The sequence below is a fragment of the Pleuronectes platessa genome, chromosome 14 (assembly GCF_947347685.1).
Source record: "Pleuronectes platessa chromosome 14, fPlePla1.1, whole genome shotgun sequence".
Taxonomy (NCBI): domain Eukaryota; kingdom Metazoa; phylum Chordata; class Actinopteri; order Pleuronectiformes; family Pleuronectidae; genus Pleuronectes; species Pleuronectes platessa.
This window is the reverse complement of record NC_070639.1, coordinates 2,785,161-2,801,269: the sequence shown is the minus strand read 5'-3', so window position 1 is coordinate 2,801,269 and position 16,109 is coordinate 2,785,161. Positions and strand designations below refer to the sequence as shown.

The 16,109-nt window shown below is 39.1% G+C and overlaps 1 protein-coding gene across 3 annotated transcripts in view; it reads left to right on the top strand.

The window, feature by feature from the left end:
* Nucleotides 1-16,109, top strand: part of LOC128456144 (nck-associated protein 5) — a 66,737-nt gene that overhangs the window by 28,214 nt on the left and 22,414 nt on the right. For all 3 annotated transcript variants that reach the window (XM_053440211.1, XM_053440210.1, XM_053440213.1), the window contains 4 exons: nt 2,422-2,577; nt 5,688-5,756; nt 7,033-7,071; nt 8,445-8,564. In XM_053440211.1, the coding sequence (XP_053296186.1) occupies nt 2,422-2,577; nt 5,688-5,756; nt 7,033-7,071; nt 8,445-8,564 (384 nt within the window). The remainder of the gene's footprint in view (nt 1-2,421; nt 2,578-5,687; nt 5,757-7,032; nt 7,072-8,444; nt 8,565-16,109) is intronic.

Below are 16,109 nucleotides of genomic sequence, written 5' to 3'. Positions count from 1 at the left end.
TACTCGGACTTAGTGAATCAAGATGGACGGGTTCTGGACAGAAGAGGCTTGTCACAGGAGAGCTGCTGCTGTACTCAGGCCATGAGGAGGACAACGCACACCACACCCAGGGAGTCGCTTTGATGCTATCCAAGGCTGCTCAGAGAGCACTCATGGGATGGGAGGCACATGGCTCGAGAGCAATAGCAGCTACATTCAAAACAAAGAAGGAAAGAATAAACATGAACATCATTCAGTGCTATGCCCCAACCAACGATAGTGACGAAGAAAGCAAGGACGAATTCTATAGCAGAATACAGACCATCATCCAGAGATACTCAGAAAGAGACATTACCATCTTAATGGGAGACATTAATGCAAAAATAGGAAGTAACAACAGAGGCTATGAGAGGATAATGGGGCAGCATGGTCTAGGCGAGATGAACGAAAATGGAGAGAGATTCGCAGAACTATGTGCAAATAACAACCTTGTCATAGGAGGAAGTGTCTTCCCCCACAGGCGAGTACACAAAGCCACATGGGTATCACCGGACCTCTCCACTGAGAACCAAATAGACCATGTATGTGTCACAAAAAAGTTTAGGAGGTCCCTCTTAGATGTACGAGTCAGAAGAGGAGCTGACGTAGCATCAGACCACCATCTTCTCGTTGCCAAAGTCCAATTAAAGTTGAGGAGAAACTGGACAGGTGAGAAGAACCAGAGAAAGAAATTTAACACAGCACTTTTAAGAGATCCAGCAGCAGCAGAAACATTCAAGATCAAACTAAAGAACAAGTTTCATGCCCTGCAAGAGCTAGATGAAGAAGGTGAGGAAAGAAACATAGATGGGATGTGGAAGGTAGTAAAGGAAGCCGTAATTACAACCTGCAATGTAGCACTGGGACCACAGAAAGATAACCACAAGGCTTGGATATCAGCAGAGTCAATTAAGAAGGTGAAGGAGAGGAAAGAAAAGAAGGCAGCTCTAAACAGCAGTCGTACAAGAGCAGAGAAAGTAAAGGCACAAACAGAGTACAGGGAAGCAAATAAGAACGTGAAAAAAAGCTTGAAGAGTGAAGAGCAAAGTCATGAGAGTCAACTCTGCCAACACTGCACCCATCATGCTGGAAGGCGAAGCTCTGGAGGAGATTGAGGAGTTCACCTACCTTGGCAGCATTGTCAACAAGCAGGGTGGAACAGATGCAGATGTGAGAGTCAGGATTGGCAAGGCCAGAGTTGCGTACCTCCAACTAAAAAACATCTGGAGCGCAAAAGACCTGGCCATCACAACAAAGATCAAGATCTTTAACAGCAATGTGAAGTCAGTCCTACTCTACGGTGCTGAGACATGGAGGACTACGGTGAATACAACAAATAAAATCCAGTCTTTCATCAATACCTGTCTGCGACGAATCCTCCAGATCCACTGGCCTAACACCATCAGCAACAAAGAACTGTGGGAACGTACCAGCCAAAAGCCAGCGGACGAAGAGATCCTCCAACGACGTTGGAGATGGATAGGCCATACTCTCCGTAAACCAGCCACAAACACCACAAGACAGTCCCTCAAGTGGAATCCCCAAGGGAAAAGAAAGAGAGGTCGGCCGCGAAACACCTGGCGTAGAGACTTGGAAGCAGACGCCAAGAAAATGGGCTACACCTGGGGACAGCTTGAGATGTTGGCCCAGGACCGGGATGCATGGAGAACTCTTGTTTGCGGCCTAAGCCCCAGAAGGGGTAGTAGGCGATGATGACACACAAACACTGCACCACTAAGCAAGCTCTATTCTCACCACATGAGCTACATTATTACTATGTTTTCGGGTAATGTGTTTTCAGCAGCAGACATATCTCCACCACATTCTCTGCCACTGTACAAAAACTAAATAATCTTGTGCTGGTGACATAATTTACCTTTATTACCTGCCTAACCAATTGCATGTCAGTCAATCATAGAATTTTACTCAGTTTTTATAGCATCAAATAACTAACTGAACACTTGAATATACATCAACTAAGATCCACACATCCACACAGGGGAATGAAAGAATTAAATACTGAATTTATCAAGACTATTAGAAACAGAGGCCAGATTGTTTCTGCTGCTGGAATAAATACTATCATTTATTTTGGCCATTACTTCAGAATTTATTGTAAGATGCAGGTCACTTGTTAAACCCAGAAGCATTAACCTAATAAGGAGTGGTGTCTAACTACTCAAACGGGGGGTATTTGTTTTACAAAGGGTTTTACTTGATTATGACTGGATCAAATAAACCCTTTGTTGTGATTCAGTAAACCCTTGAAGTGCAGCAAAGTAGAAATCTTATTTATGCAGTATTCCACGTTGTTAACTGGAGCTTAATTTGATATGGAGAATTTATTCTAACTTTCTTTGTGACTTTGAGACACACATCTTTGATCCACACTCTGTGTTCCAGGACAAACTCCTGGAGGAAATGTGGAAGCAGCAGGACAGTTTAGAGGGTCCTACAGCCACAGCAGCAGAAATGCCCACCTCGCCTGAGGCCAGCGGTGGATCTGAAGAAAATTCAAAGGACAGCAATCCCCTGCTAGAGCGACTCAGAGCCCTTGAGGTGAAATGGACTGCATGGTCCACTTCTTACACTTCCAGAAAGTTTTCCTCACCCCCTCATTAATTTTCCTGCACCTATCTTCCCTTCCCTTTATGTTCTGAAATGTCTGATTGATCAATATATTAAGGGTAGCACATGTTTAACTGCATTGTACATGATAGAATTGGAATTAGGACAGCACACATAGCTGTTTTTCCATGGACTGCACACTGCTATGCTGGCTACATGAAGATCAGTTTCATCTCTGCAAGCTTTTGTGTTAGTTCCTCCATAACATTTGGCTCAGACAAGCTGTTACACTGATCAATAAACTAATTATCAAAGTAGTCTGTAGCAAATGTCAGCATGTTGTGGACTGTGGACCAAATGTGTATCTCTACCGGTATTGTCGTCTAGAAGTATAGTTTTTCTTTTCTGGGCTTCATCAAAACATTCAGGCATGTTGTGGAAATCTACTGCAGACATCTGTGCTACAGCTGTTACTTGCTTTTTGATGGAATGCGATTGGGTCTTGTTGACCTAAAATGCTAAATTCTTGTCTTTAAATCATTAGGGAAATCAATAAGATCTAAGCATAATTCAAAACCTGCCTGAGGTAAATGTGAATCCCTCAAGAATACATGAACATGAAATATGTAATATATTATAAAATTGATATCGACAGAATTTACTTGTTTAAAATAGCTCTCAAATGATAATTAACCACTGGCATGTGTCACTCATATCGTCTTGGTCTATGTGGCCTCATTTGAAAACACCAGTGGGACATGTAGATGACAAACAAGTACAATCAGTGTTTCATCATGCATCTATCATCTTGGAATACTACAGATAATACAAGCCCATTTTGTTGAAGAGTGATCCTGGGAGCAGGGGTGCAGCAGACAAAGTAGTTATTGGTATCCAGGAGGATATAATTAAAATACTGACAGGGTAGTTAACATTTGGAGTCAGTGTTCCAGCAAATGTACAGTACGCCTCGCTGTCACACCTTCTGTGGTAAGGTAATGAGATTGGTTATGGTCTAATATAGCCATTATTGATCACACTGCTATATCTCCTGTAGCCTACTGCAAACCTTAAAAAACGTACTACTAAAATCTGAGTTAAATTTCTTTCTTATTCTCCCTTTTCTTAGTTATATTAGTGGGGGTGATTTGCATATTTATTCATGTTGATCTGTCGAATAATACATTTTTTTTTTTTGATAAGTAAAACCAATTATTATATGACTTTAAGGCAAGGCACAGAAATGTGTAGGATCCTATTTTACCTAATTCTTGTCTTGACCACTGGTTTTCTATGCTATTATCCTTGAGCTCTATTTGCCTGATAATTCTATTGTCTGTCCATCAGAAACCTTATTTCGAAAAGTTGTAAAATTGTTTTGATTGGCTAACAAACTACTTAAATAGCTGACATGCAGTGTGAAAAAATATCACCCGTTCACTAAATCATTCAAAGTTATATAAAAGCCACACATGTGAACGTTAACATAAACTACTTAATCTTCACTGAAGATAACCCAGGTAGAGTGAACAAAACGTATTCTAACTTCACTCTATTAAAAGCTTTGCACTCAACATCCACCATGGAAACCATTCAAAGTGATAGTATATTGTGTCCTGATGGAGGAGGACTCACAAATGACGAGGATTTATTCTTAAGTGTGTTCCATAGCATTACCACAGGCCAAGCAAACATCCCATTCCAAACAGGCAGGTTTAGAACAGGCCCTGCACTGGTAATAAAAAACAATTCATCAGTAGCGTAGGTGGTGTTATCCGTGAGGTGTTGTCAAGAGAAGGCACTGGGTGTCACACCTTCATCTCTAGAGATTCATGGAGATGAGATGATATGAGAAGTTTCACAAGACTACGTTGGGTGGTTGGACACAAAAACTAAAAAAGAAATGACAAATAAATTAAATGTATAGATTTCTCAAAACCTTAAAATTCAAATATTTTATTTCTGCTTTCTGTTTCCTTGTAATGCAACACTAACTGTTTATGTTTAATTACCAGCTATTTGTGTAAAATGTTACATTATCATTATAAGTATAGTACTAATTATTACCATAAAAGCCTGCATAACCAAAGTGTGACCGCCACTCTCTCTCATTATCATTTAGAACAGAGTGGCCCCTAAAATGACACAAATCTTTGTGTCTACTTTGTTGCCCCAAACTGTGTGGTTTTCATGCAGTTTCCTCTTCATGGTGGCTGCCTTTATTTTATCCACATTTGCAATAAAACTTTAATGCTGAACCAAAGAAACATTACAGGGTTTTCCATTTAGTTTGACAGTACTTTCATACAACATGGCAGATGGTACCTAAAATCTGCTCCAACAACCACAAGTGAGAATATTAATAATAAAAAATAGACTGAGCTTGTTGTTTTTTTTTGACAAAGGAGGAGTCACTGACTCCTGTCACCACCTAACCAAAAAAATATTTTTTTAGTGGAATTTGACAGTTAAATAGAAAACACGGATTGATGCAATGCAATTGTGTTCTCTATTTGTCTAGCTGGGGTTACAGTTAAGATGATGCTGAGCTGTGTGAGGTCAGCTCTTCTTTGAAACCTGCTCATCTCTGAGCTTCTGTGGTTTTCTGTGAACTTGTTGTTCAGAGAAGTTGCCCTCAACACGTCGGTAAAACTAAACACCTCAGGTGCCTCTCCTTTAAGATTTACTGGATTGATCATTTCGGTGGAAAGTCACATTCTGAGTTCCCAGAATGCTTTCTGTTCTCTGTCGGGCAAAACCAGCGTCAGTAATTGAATTATCCCTTAAGTACCTCAAGTGAGCCCTACAGACACGGTGAGGCTCTGCAGGATATTGCAGATGTAAAGCTTGATTCATTTAGGACCATCGTTGTCCAGAGAACCCACAAATCCCTCTCCCACTCTGGATCTGTCAGCCCATCTGCCTGTCTGCCTGCCTGCCTGCCTGCATGCTTGTATAAAAGGACATATTATATTATTGAACTTCAGGCTTTTGCTGAAATGACCATAAATATTTGACATGAAACTTTTGAAAACCTTCCATAGAGCAGTGCCTTCTAAAGTAGTTCCTGCAGTTCATCTGTGTGTGTTTTGTTTTCACAGGCTGAGAACTCGGCTCTGTCGATTGAAAATGACAATCAGAGGAAGCAGTATGAACGCTGTCTGGATGAGGTGGGTCTCAGTGTCCTCTCAACACTTTCCAGTCTCTGTTTCTTTGTGATTCTCTCCTTCTCTGCTCCACCTTCTCATTTCTTCTGGTCATGAAAACCGTCCATATCACCAATAGGATCAATTTACTTATCTCACTCTTGGACTAAGACAAAGTTATCTAGGGGTCAGGCCTCAGTCAGAGATGACCCCAGCTTCTGAAGCTAAGTGTCTCACATACACAGCCCAACTATTATCCATAGTGTTAGTGAAGTCCATGGAGGAGAGCCAAGAGAAGGGTATATCTCTAATTGAAGTGGACAGACAGAAGAGCCCCGGGCAATTTGACAATGAGGGCTGCAGGAGTGAACCTCACCGCTCAGACAGACACATGCACTCATCACAGGCACTCCTTCCCTCTTGTTCTTTCTGTGGCAACACTTTTAATTGTCTCTCCATCAATTTTCTTATCTTTCCTCAATCTCACTCCAACTGGAAAAACCTCTCCAATTTCCCCCTTTTTTTTTCACCTTCACTAATGGGCTTGTTACCATGGAGACGGCTGCCTATAAGAATTTAACATTTTGGCAGAGGACTGAAATTTCTGACCGAAGTTTCTGCAAAGGGATTAATTTCTCCTCTGTTAGTTTTTGTTCTTATTATACACAACTCTTTCTTTGGGGAACACATTCAGAATGCTTCATGTCATGTTCTGAATGAACTGAGGCATGTCATTTTGATGGATGGATGAAAGTGGAAATGTAGTTATTATTTAAGTACCGAGTTATAATGTGTGCTTCTAGTTCAGAAACCAAGATAAGCAGTGGAGACTTTCAGATTTGTATTTAGCCATAAAACAAACAAACAAACAAACTTATCAGAAAATCTTCTGCTTTCTTTAAATACGTGAACAGGATAGAAAAGTCTGACCAGTCTCATCCCAATAACACCATGGGAAGCAAATTGTATCGATAAGAGGAAAGACATTTGTTCAGATTTTTTGACAGTATTTTGGTTTATTTATGTGATGAGGACAAAGTCACATATATTAACTGCAGGCAACTTTGATGTGATGTCACTCTATCTGGGTTTGTGATGCAACATGCTGTCAATTTGTCCTCGCAGATTATAACATGCCTCTAGATTCTCACTGATGGTGTTTGTACTTGGTCATTTTCATCTATAGTCTTATCTGCTTTTCAAAGAAGTAGGTTCTGAGATTTCTTTCTAAAACTAATGACTGAACTCAAACTACATTTTTTATGTATTTTTACTTTATCTTTCTCTGCATTTCTTCAAGGTGGCTAACCAGGTGGTTCAGGCCCTCCTCACACAGAAGGTTTGTCTTTGTCTCTGCTTTACTGAAACATCGTTGATCAATAAAAGCATTCGAATCAGTCATAGACATGATGACTTTCATCATAATGAGTAGCAGTATGTCACCAAGAAAAATGTGGATATCTCTCGACTCGTTATCTTATAAGTAGAAAAAAATCAAAAATCCTGTGGGGTTAGTTTTAGTGCTGGTGTGAAGTGTACCTGCAGTATCAACAGTTGGATTTTACCCTCATTACTAAATTAGACTCTGATGCAAAGGTGTGGACTCACACTTGAGACATGCATTAGATTTGAATTGACAAAATCAAAAATTTCAGAATTACAGTAGCATTGGAATTACTTAACTTCTCCTATGGCCAAATATTAATAAGCTTGTAATAACAATTGTATTACTCAACTCTTCATTTTCCAAACAACACTTGAATCAATCTAACCAACCAGAGACATAAACTAATTGAATTACTGTGATTGCTAAAATCCTTGTTTTGTGCTACATATGATATTTAAAATGTAACTGTATAGAAAGAGGGTGTAAATGTGCCAATGTTCTAAGAAATGGCAAGGGAAAGAATGGCTGAGGCCATAGGGAGACTATCAAACCGATGTTAGATGGGACAAAAAACTTGGGGTGTCCAGAGAGAAAACCGACTAGTAGCAAACTATTTATTTTGCTAAAACATAAGTATCAGTATTTAGAGCAATGTCCTGACAGATGTGTTGTTACTGGACAGTCAGGTGTGAAGTTGACAGCAGCATGAGTAACATGAGCGAAGGGACATTGAAGTGAGGAGACCCAGGCATCAACACATTGATTGATAAAGACCAGTCGGTGCTAAATTCAGACATGTAGCATGTTGTTTATGTTAGCAAATCATTCACAATCCTGAATTCATTCCAAAAGTCTGCATTGGAATGCATTGGAAAGGTTTACAATACATTTGGAACAAGTATATAAGTAAGACAACTGTTGCATAATACCCAATGCAATTAAAACTGCTTGGTGTGAACACAGCATCACTTATTAGTACAATCTATATAATGATATAAGAAGTGTGGAAACAGAACAAAATAACACCAGCAACATTGCAGGACCAGTAGACAAAATGAGACTTGATGACCAGTAATCAATTGACACATTAAGCTAAAATAATATTAACACAGATCAGAGTAGGAATAAAATGGAATTTGTTGGTCTTGACTTATGACTTTATAGCCATTAATAAAAGTTTACTGGTGCCTTACAAAACAATGACTACGTCAGTAAAATGCTAATGATACGCTTTTGAATTAGCATCTGGTGCATTTGTTGTTCTCTTAAATATCTTGGTAATCAACATAATCTGTCTGTTTTCCTGTTCCTTGGGATGTTTACAGGACCTGAAAGAAGAATGTGTGAAGCTGCGGACCCGTGTGTTTGACCTGGAGCAGCAAAACCGCATACTGAGTGTGCTGTTTCAACAACGTGTCAAAATGTCCACGGTTCCTGTCTCCCAGGTAGGAGCACATGGCACACTGGATACAAACAGACACTGGCAGATATAGCCTGCTTCAAGGCTGTTTGAATTTTACATGAGCAGGGGTCTACTTCTAAAGGTTACTAACTTTCAAAAGGACCACAAAGAGAGAGAAATCCACCCAGAATACAATTCAATTTAAATTGTTCGGCAGCTCAGCTTTAAAACAGGAGCTTATTTCTCCATCCTCAAACAACGTCTCAGAGTGGTTGGCTCTTGTGCACTAAAGTGACCTCTCATCCATCCATAGCTGCTAAGTGATGGTGTAGATGGTGCTGAACGAGATTCTTTAATGAAAATGCCCTCAACCATAGAATGTAAGTGATACCAGGTTAAAAGCCAGGCCTTCTTGTGGTATTGTTATGACATAGCAACTGATTATTTCATTACTTACTGCACTGTGAAGCTTTTAAAGCTACAGTAATCAATATTTTTCATTCAATCATTGAATTAAACAGTTAAACAGTGTCTGTGATGATGTTGTATAACAAATTTGCCTCACCAATTTTACTGTTTTACCAGCAAGATGGATTTTTACAGCAAAACAAATTATTAAATACAATTTTAATAACACAGCAGTGCTTGCAACATGAAGAAAAAGCCCTTTAATGTGCACAATTGTGGGTCTTTGATATCCTAATGCAACATTCCCAGTAATACAGGGGGCTACATTATTAGTGTCAGATAATGATCTCATGCCTAAAGCCTAAATATTAAGCACCGTTGTTATTTGTCTCCAGCAAAGTCACAAACACACGTTTTGAAAACAAGCCTTGCATTTGAATCACTGATTTCAAAGTGATTGTCTTCTTGAGAGAAGTCACAGTTGGTATTTTGTGCCATGCAGCCAAAACACATTTTAGTTCAGGTTATGAGGGATAGATGAATTCAATGAGAACGCTTAGGGAGTTTCTAGATAAATAATTCATTTAAATAACAATAGTATGCCGCATGTTGACTAGTATGATGATGTTATAAATTATAAATTATAAATCAAGTGAAAACATAACTCAGAATCACAAAATGCAGGGGGGAAAGGAATAAAGGAAATTGCAAAAGAAATGAAATAAATATAATAAAACTTGGCCTGACTACTTGCTACCTCTTAAATAAACCAAGTCAAAAAGCCTACTCTGAATATCTAAAAAAGAGCTTCACACAAATAAATACAAGGGTTGCAACAACCAAACTGACTGTTTGTTTGTAAACAAAAGAGCGCACCCACGTGAGTGAGTGTATAGGGTACCCAATGTACCTAGTCCTTCCTTTCCACCACATCAACCATTGCGCTTTAAACAAGTTTGTTCTAATAACAACACAACAAAGTGCACAGTAGTGCGGCACAGTTCAGAGAGAACGAAGAGAACGGGAGGAACCATTCCCATCTCACCTGAAGAGAAAACAGGGGGAGAAGCAGAGACAGCAGGAAGGGAAAGACAACACAAACACACAGCAATTTGCCTGGCACGTAACAACAATATAATTTGTTTTTATATTATTGACCCTGAGGAGTCCTGGGCTATTTGGCCGGGTTTTATGCTTTTGAAGTTGTACGTATATCTACACTTCATAAAAATTGTTTGGCATCTTTTTCACAGCACAAGATTATATGACGAGACAATAATTTTTTCACCTTGACACAATGGACCCCAAAAAAACAATACCAATTTTTGCCATAAAATACATAGACATGTTCACCAAATTCAATCTGTAAAATGTAAATGTAGTTTGTAAACATCAAACAATACCAGTTTGAAAAATAATCATGTTATTTTCTTTATAGCTATGCAAACTCTTCAAAACAGTTTATGTACTCAATAAGACAAATAGGAAAATCGCTATCTTTGCATTTCCCACTTATATATATATATATATATATATGTCAATCTCTGTCCATTTCTCTCTCCCTCCTCCATACCTCCTTACTGTATTCAGCGTGCAGAGCAGAATCAGCAGAGTCCCAGGTTTTTCCCACCTGTTTCTCAATACGTCAAAAATGATGAAGATATTAAGTTAAATGCAATGCCTGTGCCATCCTATGTTCACTTGCATGTAAAATTCAATTTTCTGACATCTGATATATAAACAATTATATCACGATCTTACCCTGCCTATCAACACCCAAAATTAGCACAGAGTTTCAGGTCAGGATTTTCAACTGAAGCTCATAGCGGCTCTGTGTCAGTTCAGATATGTTTTGAATCTGCTATTTGATTCGATCAGGCTGGTTTAGTTGGCGAATCTTGACGATTCAAAGTTACAGCTTTCTAACATGTTTTTGGTGTCTTTGCTATGTGAAGTGTCTGTTGATGTAGAACACTGTGAGTGTGCTAGACATGGTATGATGTTTCCTCACAAGCCCCTTAACTGTAAAGATGCTGGGCTGGGATCAGATCACTGATCAGTCTGATTAGTGCAACTAGAGATCACAGCTACATAAACACTACAGCTCCAGAAAAAGTAATTTCATGTGTCCCCATCAGTGACGGGGGGGAGAAGAAATTATTGGAGATATATCACTGGTTGTGTGTCCATTTGTTAGATAAAACGGGTGTAATTATGTATGAATTATTAAAATAGAATATTTGTTTTTTCACCGTGAGTTATGCATTTTTGCTTCCTCAATCACTGTGAGAGGGCACCTGTTCCAGTTGAGTGACTCGGAGCAAGGTTACAGTCAGGCTGCACACAGCACACAAGATAACAAGAGAAAGAGAATAAATGTCTATAGGAGCTGTCCTAATGTAAAAAAGCGTGATCATGTAACTAACCAGCGATAACTGCATTACACTAATAAAGCTTTAAAGGAGAAAAATTATGCTTTTTCACCTCCAGTGATAGATTAAAGAGGTCTTGTCAATGTAATCTCACATCATATTTGCATAAACCACGCCTAGTGGCTATTCCGGCACACCCCCTAACAAATTGAGAGTGGAGCTGGATATTTCCTACATGCACTGGAAGCAGTTGAGAGTGGCCCAGCTGGCCAGTCAGAGCAGACTGGGAATTATCGGGAGGGTGTCTTAAAGAAGCACGATCTAAAACCAGGTGGTTTTGGCTGACAAAAGGTTTGGGGCAAATTGTTTGTGTTTCTGAACATCAGAAAATGTAAACCTTTAAAAAAAATAATGAAATTCTAATTATGACCCTAAATATGAGTAGGCTAGAATAGGTCTCCTTAAATTTCAAGTGACACATCCTGAACGATAAAGGGTTGCTTTAGTTTGCAGGGATACAAGCCCTGCTCACGATGAGTACATATGCTGCAGTCTTTTCTGTTCATTATCTAAACTGTGGTCACCTGCCATATTCTAGTTTTGTCCGGCCATAGTGTCATAATGGGCACATAATAATATAAGAGACATTTGTGTATACTGGGAATATTTGCTGCATGCTCGCTCAAGCTATAACCTGCTTGTGTTAACTCCAAGGTATCACATGCTTTTGCTATGGTCCATAATGTTTTTAAGCCCACGCAGTTGTGGCACGCCATAAAGTTTGTTTCCTCAAGAGAGAACCCATCTTTCACTCTTTAGTCCTTGTACCTGTTACTTTGGATCTGTTGATTGATCTTCCTTTCAATCAATCAATCAAATTTTATTTGTATAGCCCATATTCACAAATTACAATTCATCTCATAGGGCTTTAACAGGGTGTGGCATCCTCTGTCCTTAACCCTCAGCAAGAGTAAGGAAAAACTACTAAAAACCCTTTTAACAGGGTAAAAATATGTAGAAACCTCAGAGAGAGCCACATGTGAGGGATCCCTCTCCCAGGACGGACAGAAGTGCAATAGATGCCACGTGCAGGAAAACATCATCAATAATCAAAGTCTCTAGCAGCATTTGATGAGGGTAGACATCCCGAAGGACAACCCCAACATGACATGCCAAGCCTTTGTGTGCATATGCAAACCCCTTTATTGCCATTGACTGAATTGACTCCAGTTCTGGGTGCTATTGCAGTTTAAGCTAATGTTTGGGTATTTGTGATGCTTGTATTAGCATTTGCATCATGGGAGACAAACATGATGTACAGACGAGTTCTGACAATATGTAAATTTGCTCCTATAATTAGACTGTGATTCTCCTTGGCATTTCTGTAATTGCATAGACCGTTTACAACAGCATCATCTTCTCCCTGCTCTCTGTGCGAGAGCTGTAGGAAATCTAGTGGCTCTGTGGCAGGCTCGTACGTCACAATATGATTGTAATTCAGTGGCAGAAAGACGCTCGAGAGACCAGGGTCTGAGAGGAACAGCGGAAGGTGTCTCTCTCCTTAGACAAGCTGGCAGGGCTGCAGTGAAAGATAAAGGCAAATTTATATAATAAAGTCAAACTAATTTGCCCCTTCGAAGTGCTTTCTTTGGTATTTGAAATTGCTGCTCCGTGAAGTCATATAACAAAATCTATTTATTTTTGAAGTCTCGAAGAGATCATATATGTACAAGGTACAACACAAATCCTCACTGGCCTCACATAAACTTAATATGTGCAGATAAGATTTTACTGACCAATTCAAACAATCATTGGATACTTTTTAATCAAATATATTTAAATCAGCTTTCTTTAAGCTTGAGGTATATTTTTTATCACTGATATCACGTACAGTCCTTGACTGGAGCAGCACACCTCACTTTGCAGAGCTATAGTGCAGTAAGTCTGCTTGTTTTCCACCATTTCTCTTTGTTCTCCTGCACTGTCCCCAAAGTGAACAGCAGTGCTGGTTAGAGCCTAGGGGCCTCATTTATAAAACAGTGAGTAGGATTCATAGGAAACGTGTACTTACAAAGGCCGAAAAATGGCATAAGCGAAACAAGATTCAGATTTATAAAACAATGCGCACCCACACCTAAATGTAATGATCCTTTTATAAATCACAGTCCACCTGGAAACTTGGACGTGGATCTGCTTCGAAGTCCGTCCTCTACACGCCCATATTCAACCATACATGGTCAATGCAAATCACCTCATGAATATTAATTTGTTCTGCTGACCAAAGGTTTTCTACGGTGAGAAAGAGAAAGCAAAACTTTCTGACACTGAAATAAAAGTGTTTGTTAGTGGAGGTGAAGAGCGAAAAGATTGTTAGGTGGCCACAACAGTGATGTCATTAATAAAAAAACTAGACTCATACACTACTGCTGTTGCGGATAACACAGTCAGTGGAAAGAACAGTGCTTGCAATAAAATAAAAATCTAATATGTATATTTAGAACAATCTGTGGAATCCTAACTTCCTGTGTACCTGTTGGCACAGTCAATTCACAAACACACACACACACGCTATATGGAAACTAAAGTCGGACTTGATAAACGAACAATGTTAGAAGATATTGTTAAAAACTATAAATGACTCGGCTCTGCTTTTTATCTGAACGTAATTTGCTGTAAGTTGTCTTACATCTTTTTCGATTGAAGGTTCTTCCGGATTAGTCATGTAGCGTGACCACAAGTACCCCTGTTGGTTTTAATCTAAGTGATAAAGTGGATCGATAATCTGCTTCAGTTCACCACCTCATGTCTGAATTGTCACTTAACCATCTCCAAAATGTCTGTATGCATGGGTCAGACTTAGCATTCTCATGTTAAGTTTGTTTTTATAGATCCCAACATTTGCAGTCTTTCAGACCTCGTTTTGTGCGTATGCAATGGTTATAAATGAGGCCCCAGGCCAGCAGGCAAGGCACTGAGCAGCAGCGGCAAGGGAAGGGGGCTGATGAAATGAAGATGACGTCTGAAAAAATCACCAAGGTGTAGATGAGCAAGATATATTAATGACAGGGGCCTGAAGGCAAAGAGGTTGATGAGGTGGGATTTGGTGCGTGTGATAATGAATGAGGAGAGCTGTAAAGATGAACTGTTTGAAAAGACTCGAGTGGAGAAAACTGTGTTTTGTGGAGCGGTTGAGTGAGTGTAACCTTGCTTTGGGCTGCTCACAGAGATGCATGGACAAATTTGGATGAGACTTTGAAACTTAAAGTGAACTCAAAAGTTCATTGTCCTTGTGGCTGAGTGGTTTACTGGTCATCAGCCTGGAAATGGCTTAAGAACAAAATGCCACTTCAATAGTCCCGGACATGCCTTTATTTTACACTTCCTCTAGACAACGGACTAACCAGAAAGGATACCATGTGCTAATGGCAACTGTTCATTTTCTATATTGTTTGAACCAAAACTATATCTTGCTGCATTACTCGATTGTAATTAAAAAACAAATCACATCTGCAAGCCGCACTGTTGCACTGGGTGAGATGTTCCTTCTTGTGCCGCAGATCAGATGTGTGTTGATTGTCTGTTGTTCACACGGGGGTGTGTCCGCTACTTGCATTTCCTTCAATGCAAGTCGGATAATGTGCTTAACTAAATATCAGGACTCTACTGTATGAAGACCTAGATGACCGGTCTGTGGATAACAATCAAAGCCCACGTTATAACGAATAAGTGATTCAGAAAGTGAAATGCTGGAGTACTTTTACTTTGAAAAGGGGTTTGAGAAGTGTCGTAAATACGTTTGTGACATAGACAGATAAACATTGTGTTAAACAGAGAAAAGGATCTTTAACCTGAGTTTTAATGTTTATCTGATGAATCTGTGTCACAAACATAAATGGTTGCAGCACTTTCTGTATGTTTAAAAATCAAAAGCACTCCAGCTTTTATTTTTACTGAATCCATTCTTTTGTTTAAAAAAAGGGGGTTTATTGTGAAATATTTGCAGGAGCGGAAGATGCCAAGCTTGTTACTGTATAGTACTTGTATTGTACAGAGGACTACTTTTATACAAGGAAATAGTCATATTTATGGCCATATTCAAGGCATATTTATTGAGCCTTTAACAGAAGTTACTAAAATGATAAATATGACCCTCCTAAGTGGGTCCTTTATAAGATATCAGGGTGGTAGATGTCCGGCTGATCTTGAAAAGGTTGTTGACCACTGCTAAACTGCATATTACAACAAGTGTATGTTACTGTTTATTTGTCTCATGATAAGCGCTGATCAACTGTGATCGATGTAGAGAAATCTCCAGGGTGAGCAGTTAAATTGAATCTAACGCAACAATGCAACCAAAGTCTTGGTGCCGCTGTGACATGCCTGATATAAAAGCATGAGTGTATCAACAGTCTCTGTGTAGAAGCTTGGATGGATGGTTGCACTTTATTATTATTTATTTACAAATGTTTTGGGGCCTGTTTGACTTTCAAGTTCCAAAAATATGAATTCGTTCATGTCTCATACTGCAATTTGAAGAAAAATAAAATGTTCAGGCAACTTCCATGATGTCTTTATGACTTCTCTCCACCAGTTATTTTACTTTTTTATTTATAAATGTGTCATGCATTTATTGAATCAACTACTCTTCCTCTTAGCCTCCACAGAGATGTTTTAGTTAAAAAATAAGCCTGACACTGAGATTTTACATCTTTTTGTGAGAACCATTGAATATCCGAATGGTAAAAGCAGAAACAGAAAGACTTAATATTGATCATGTCTTTAGAAATTATTACTTTTTGATGCTGCTT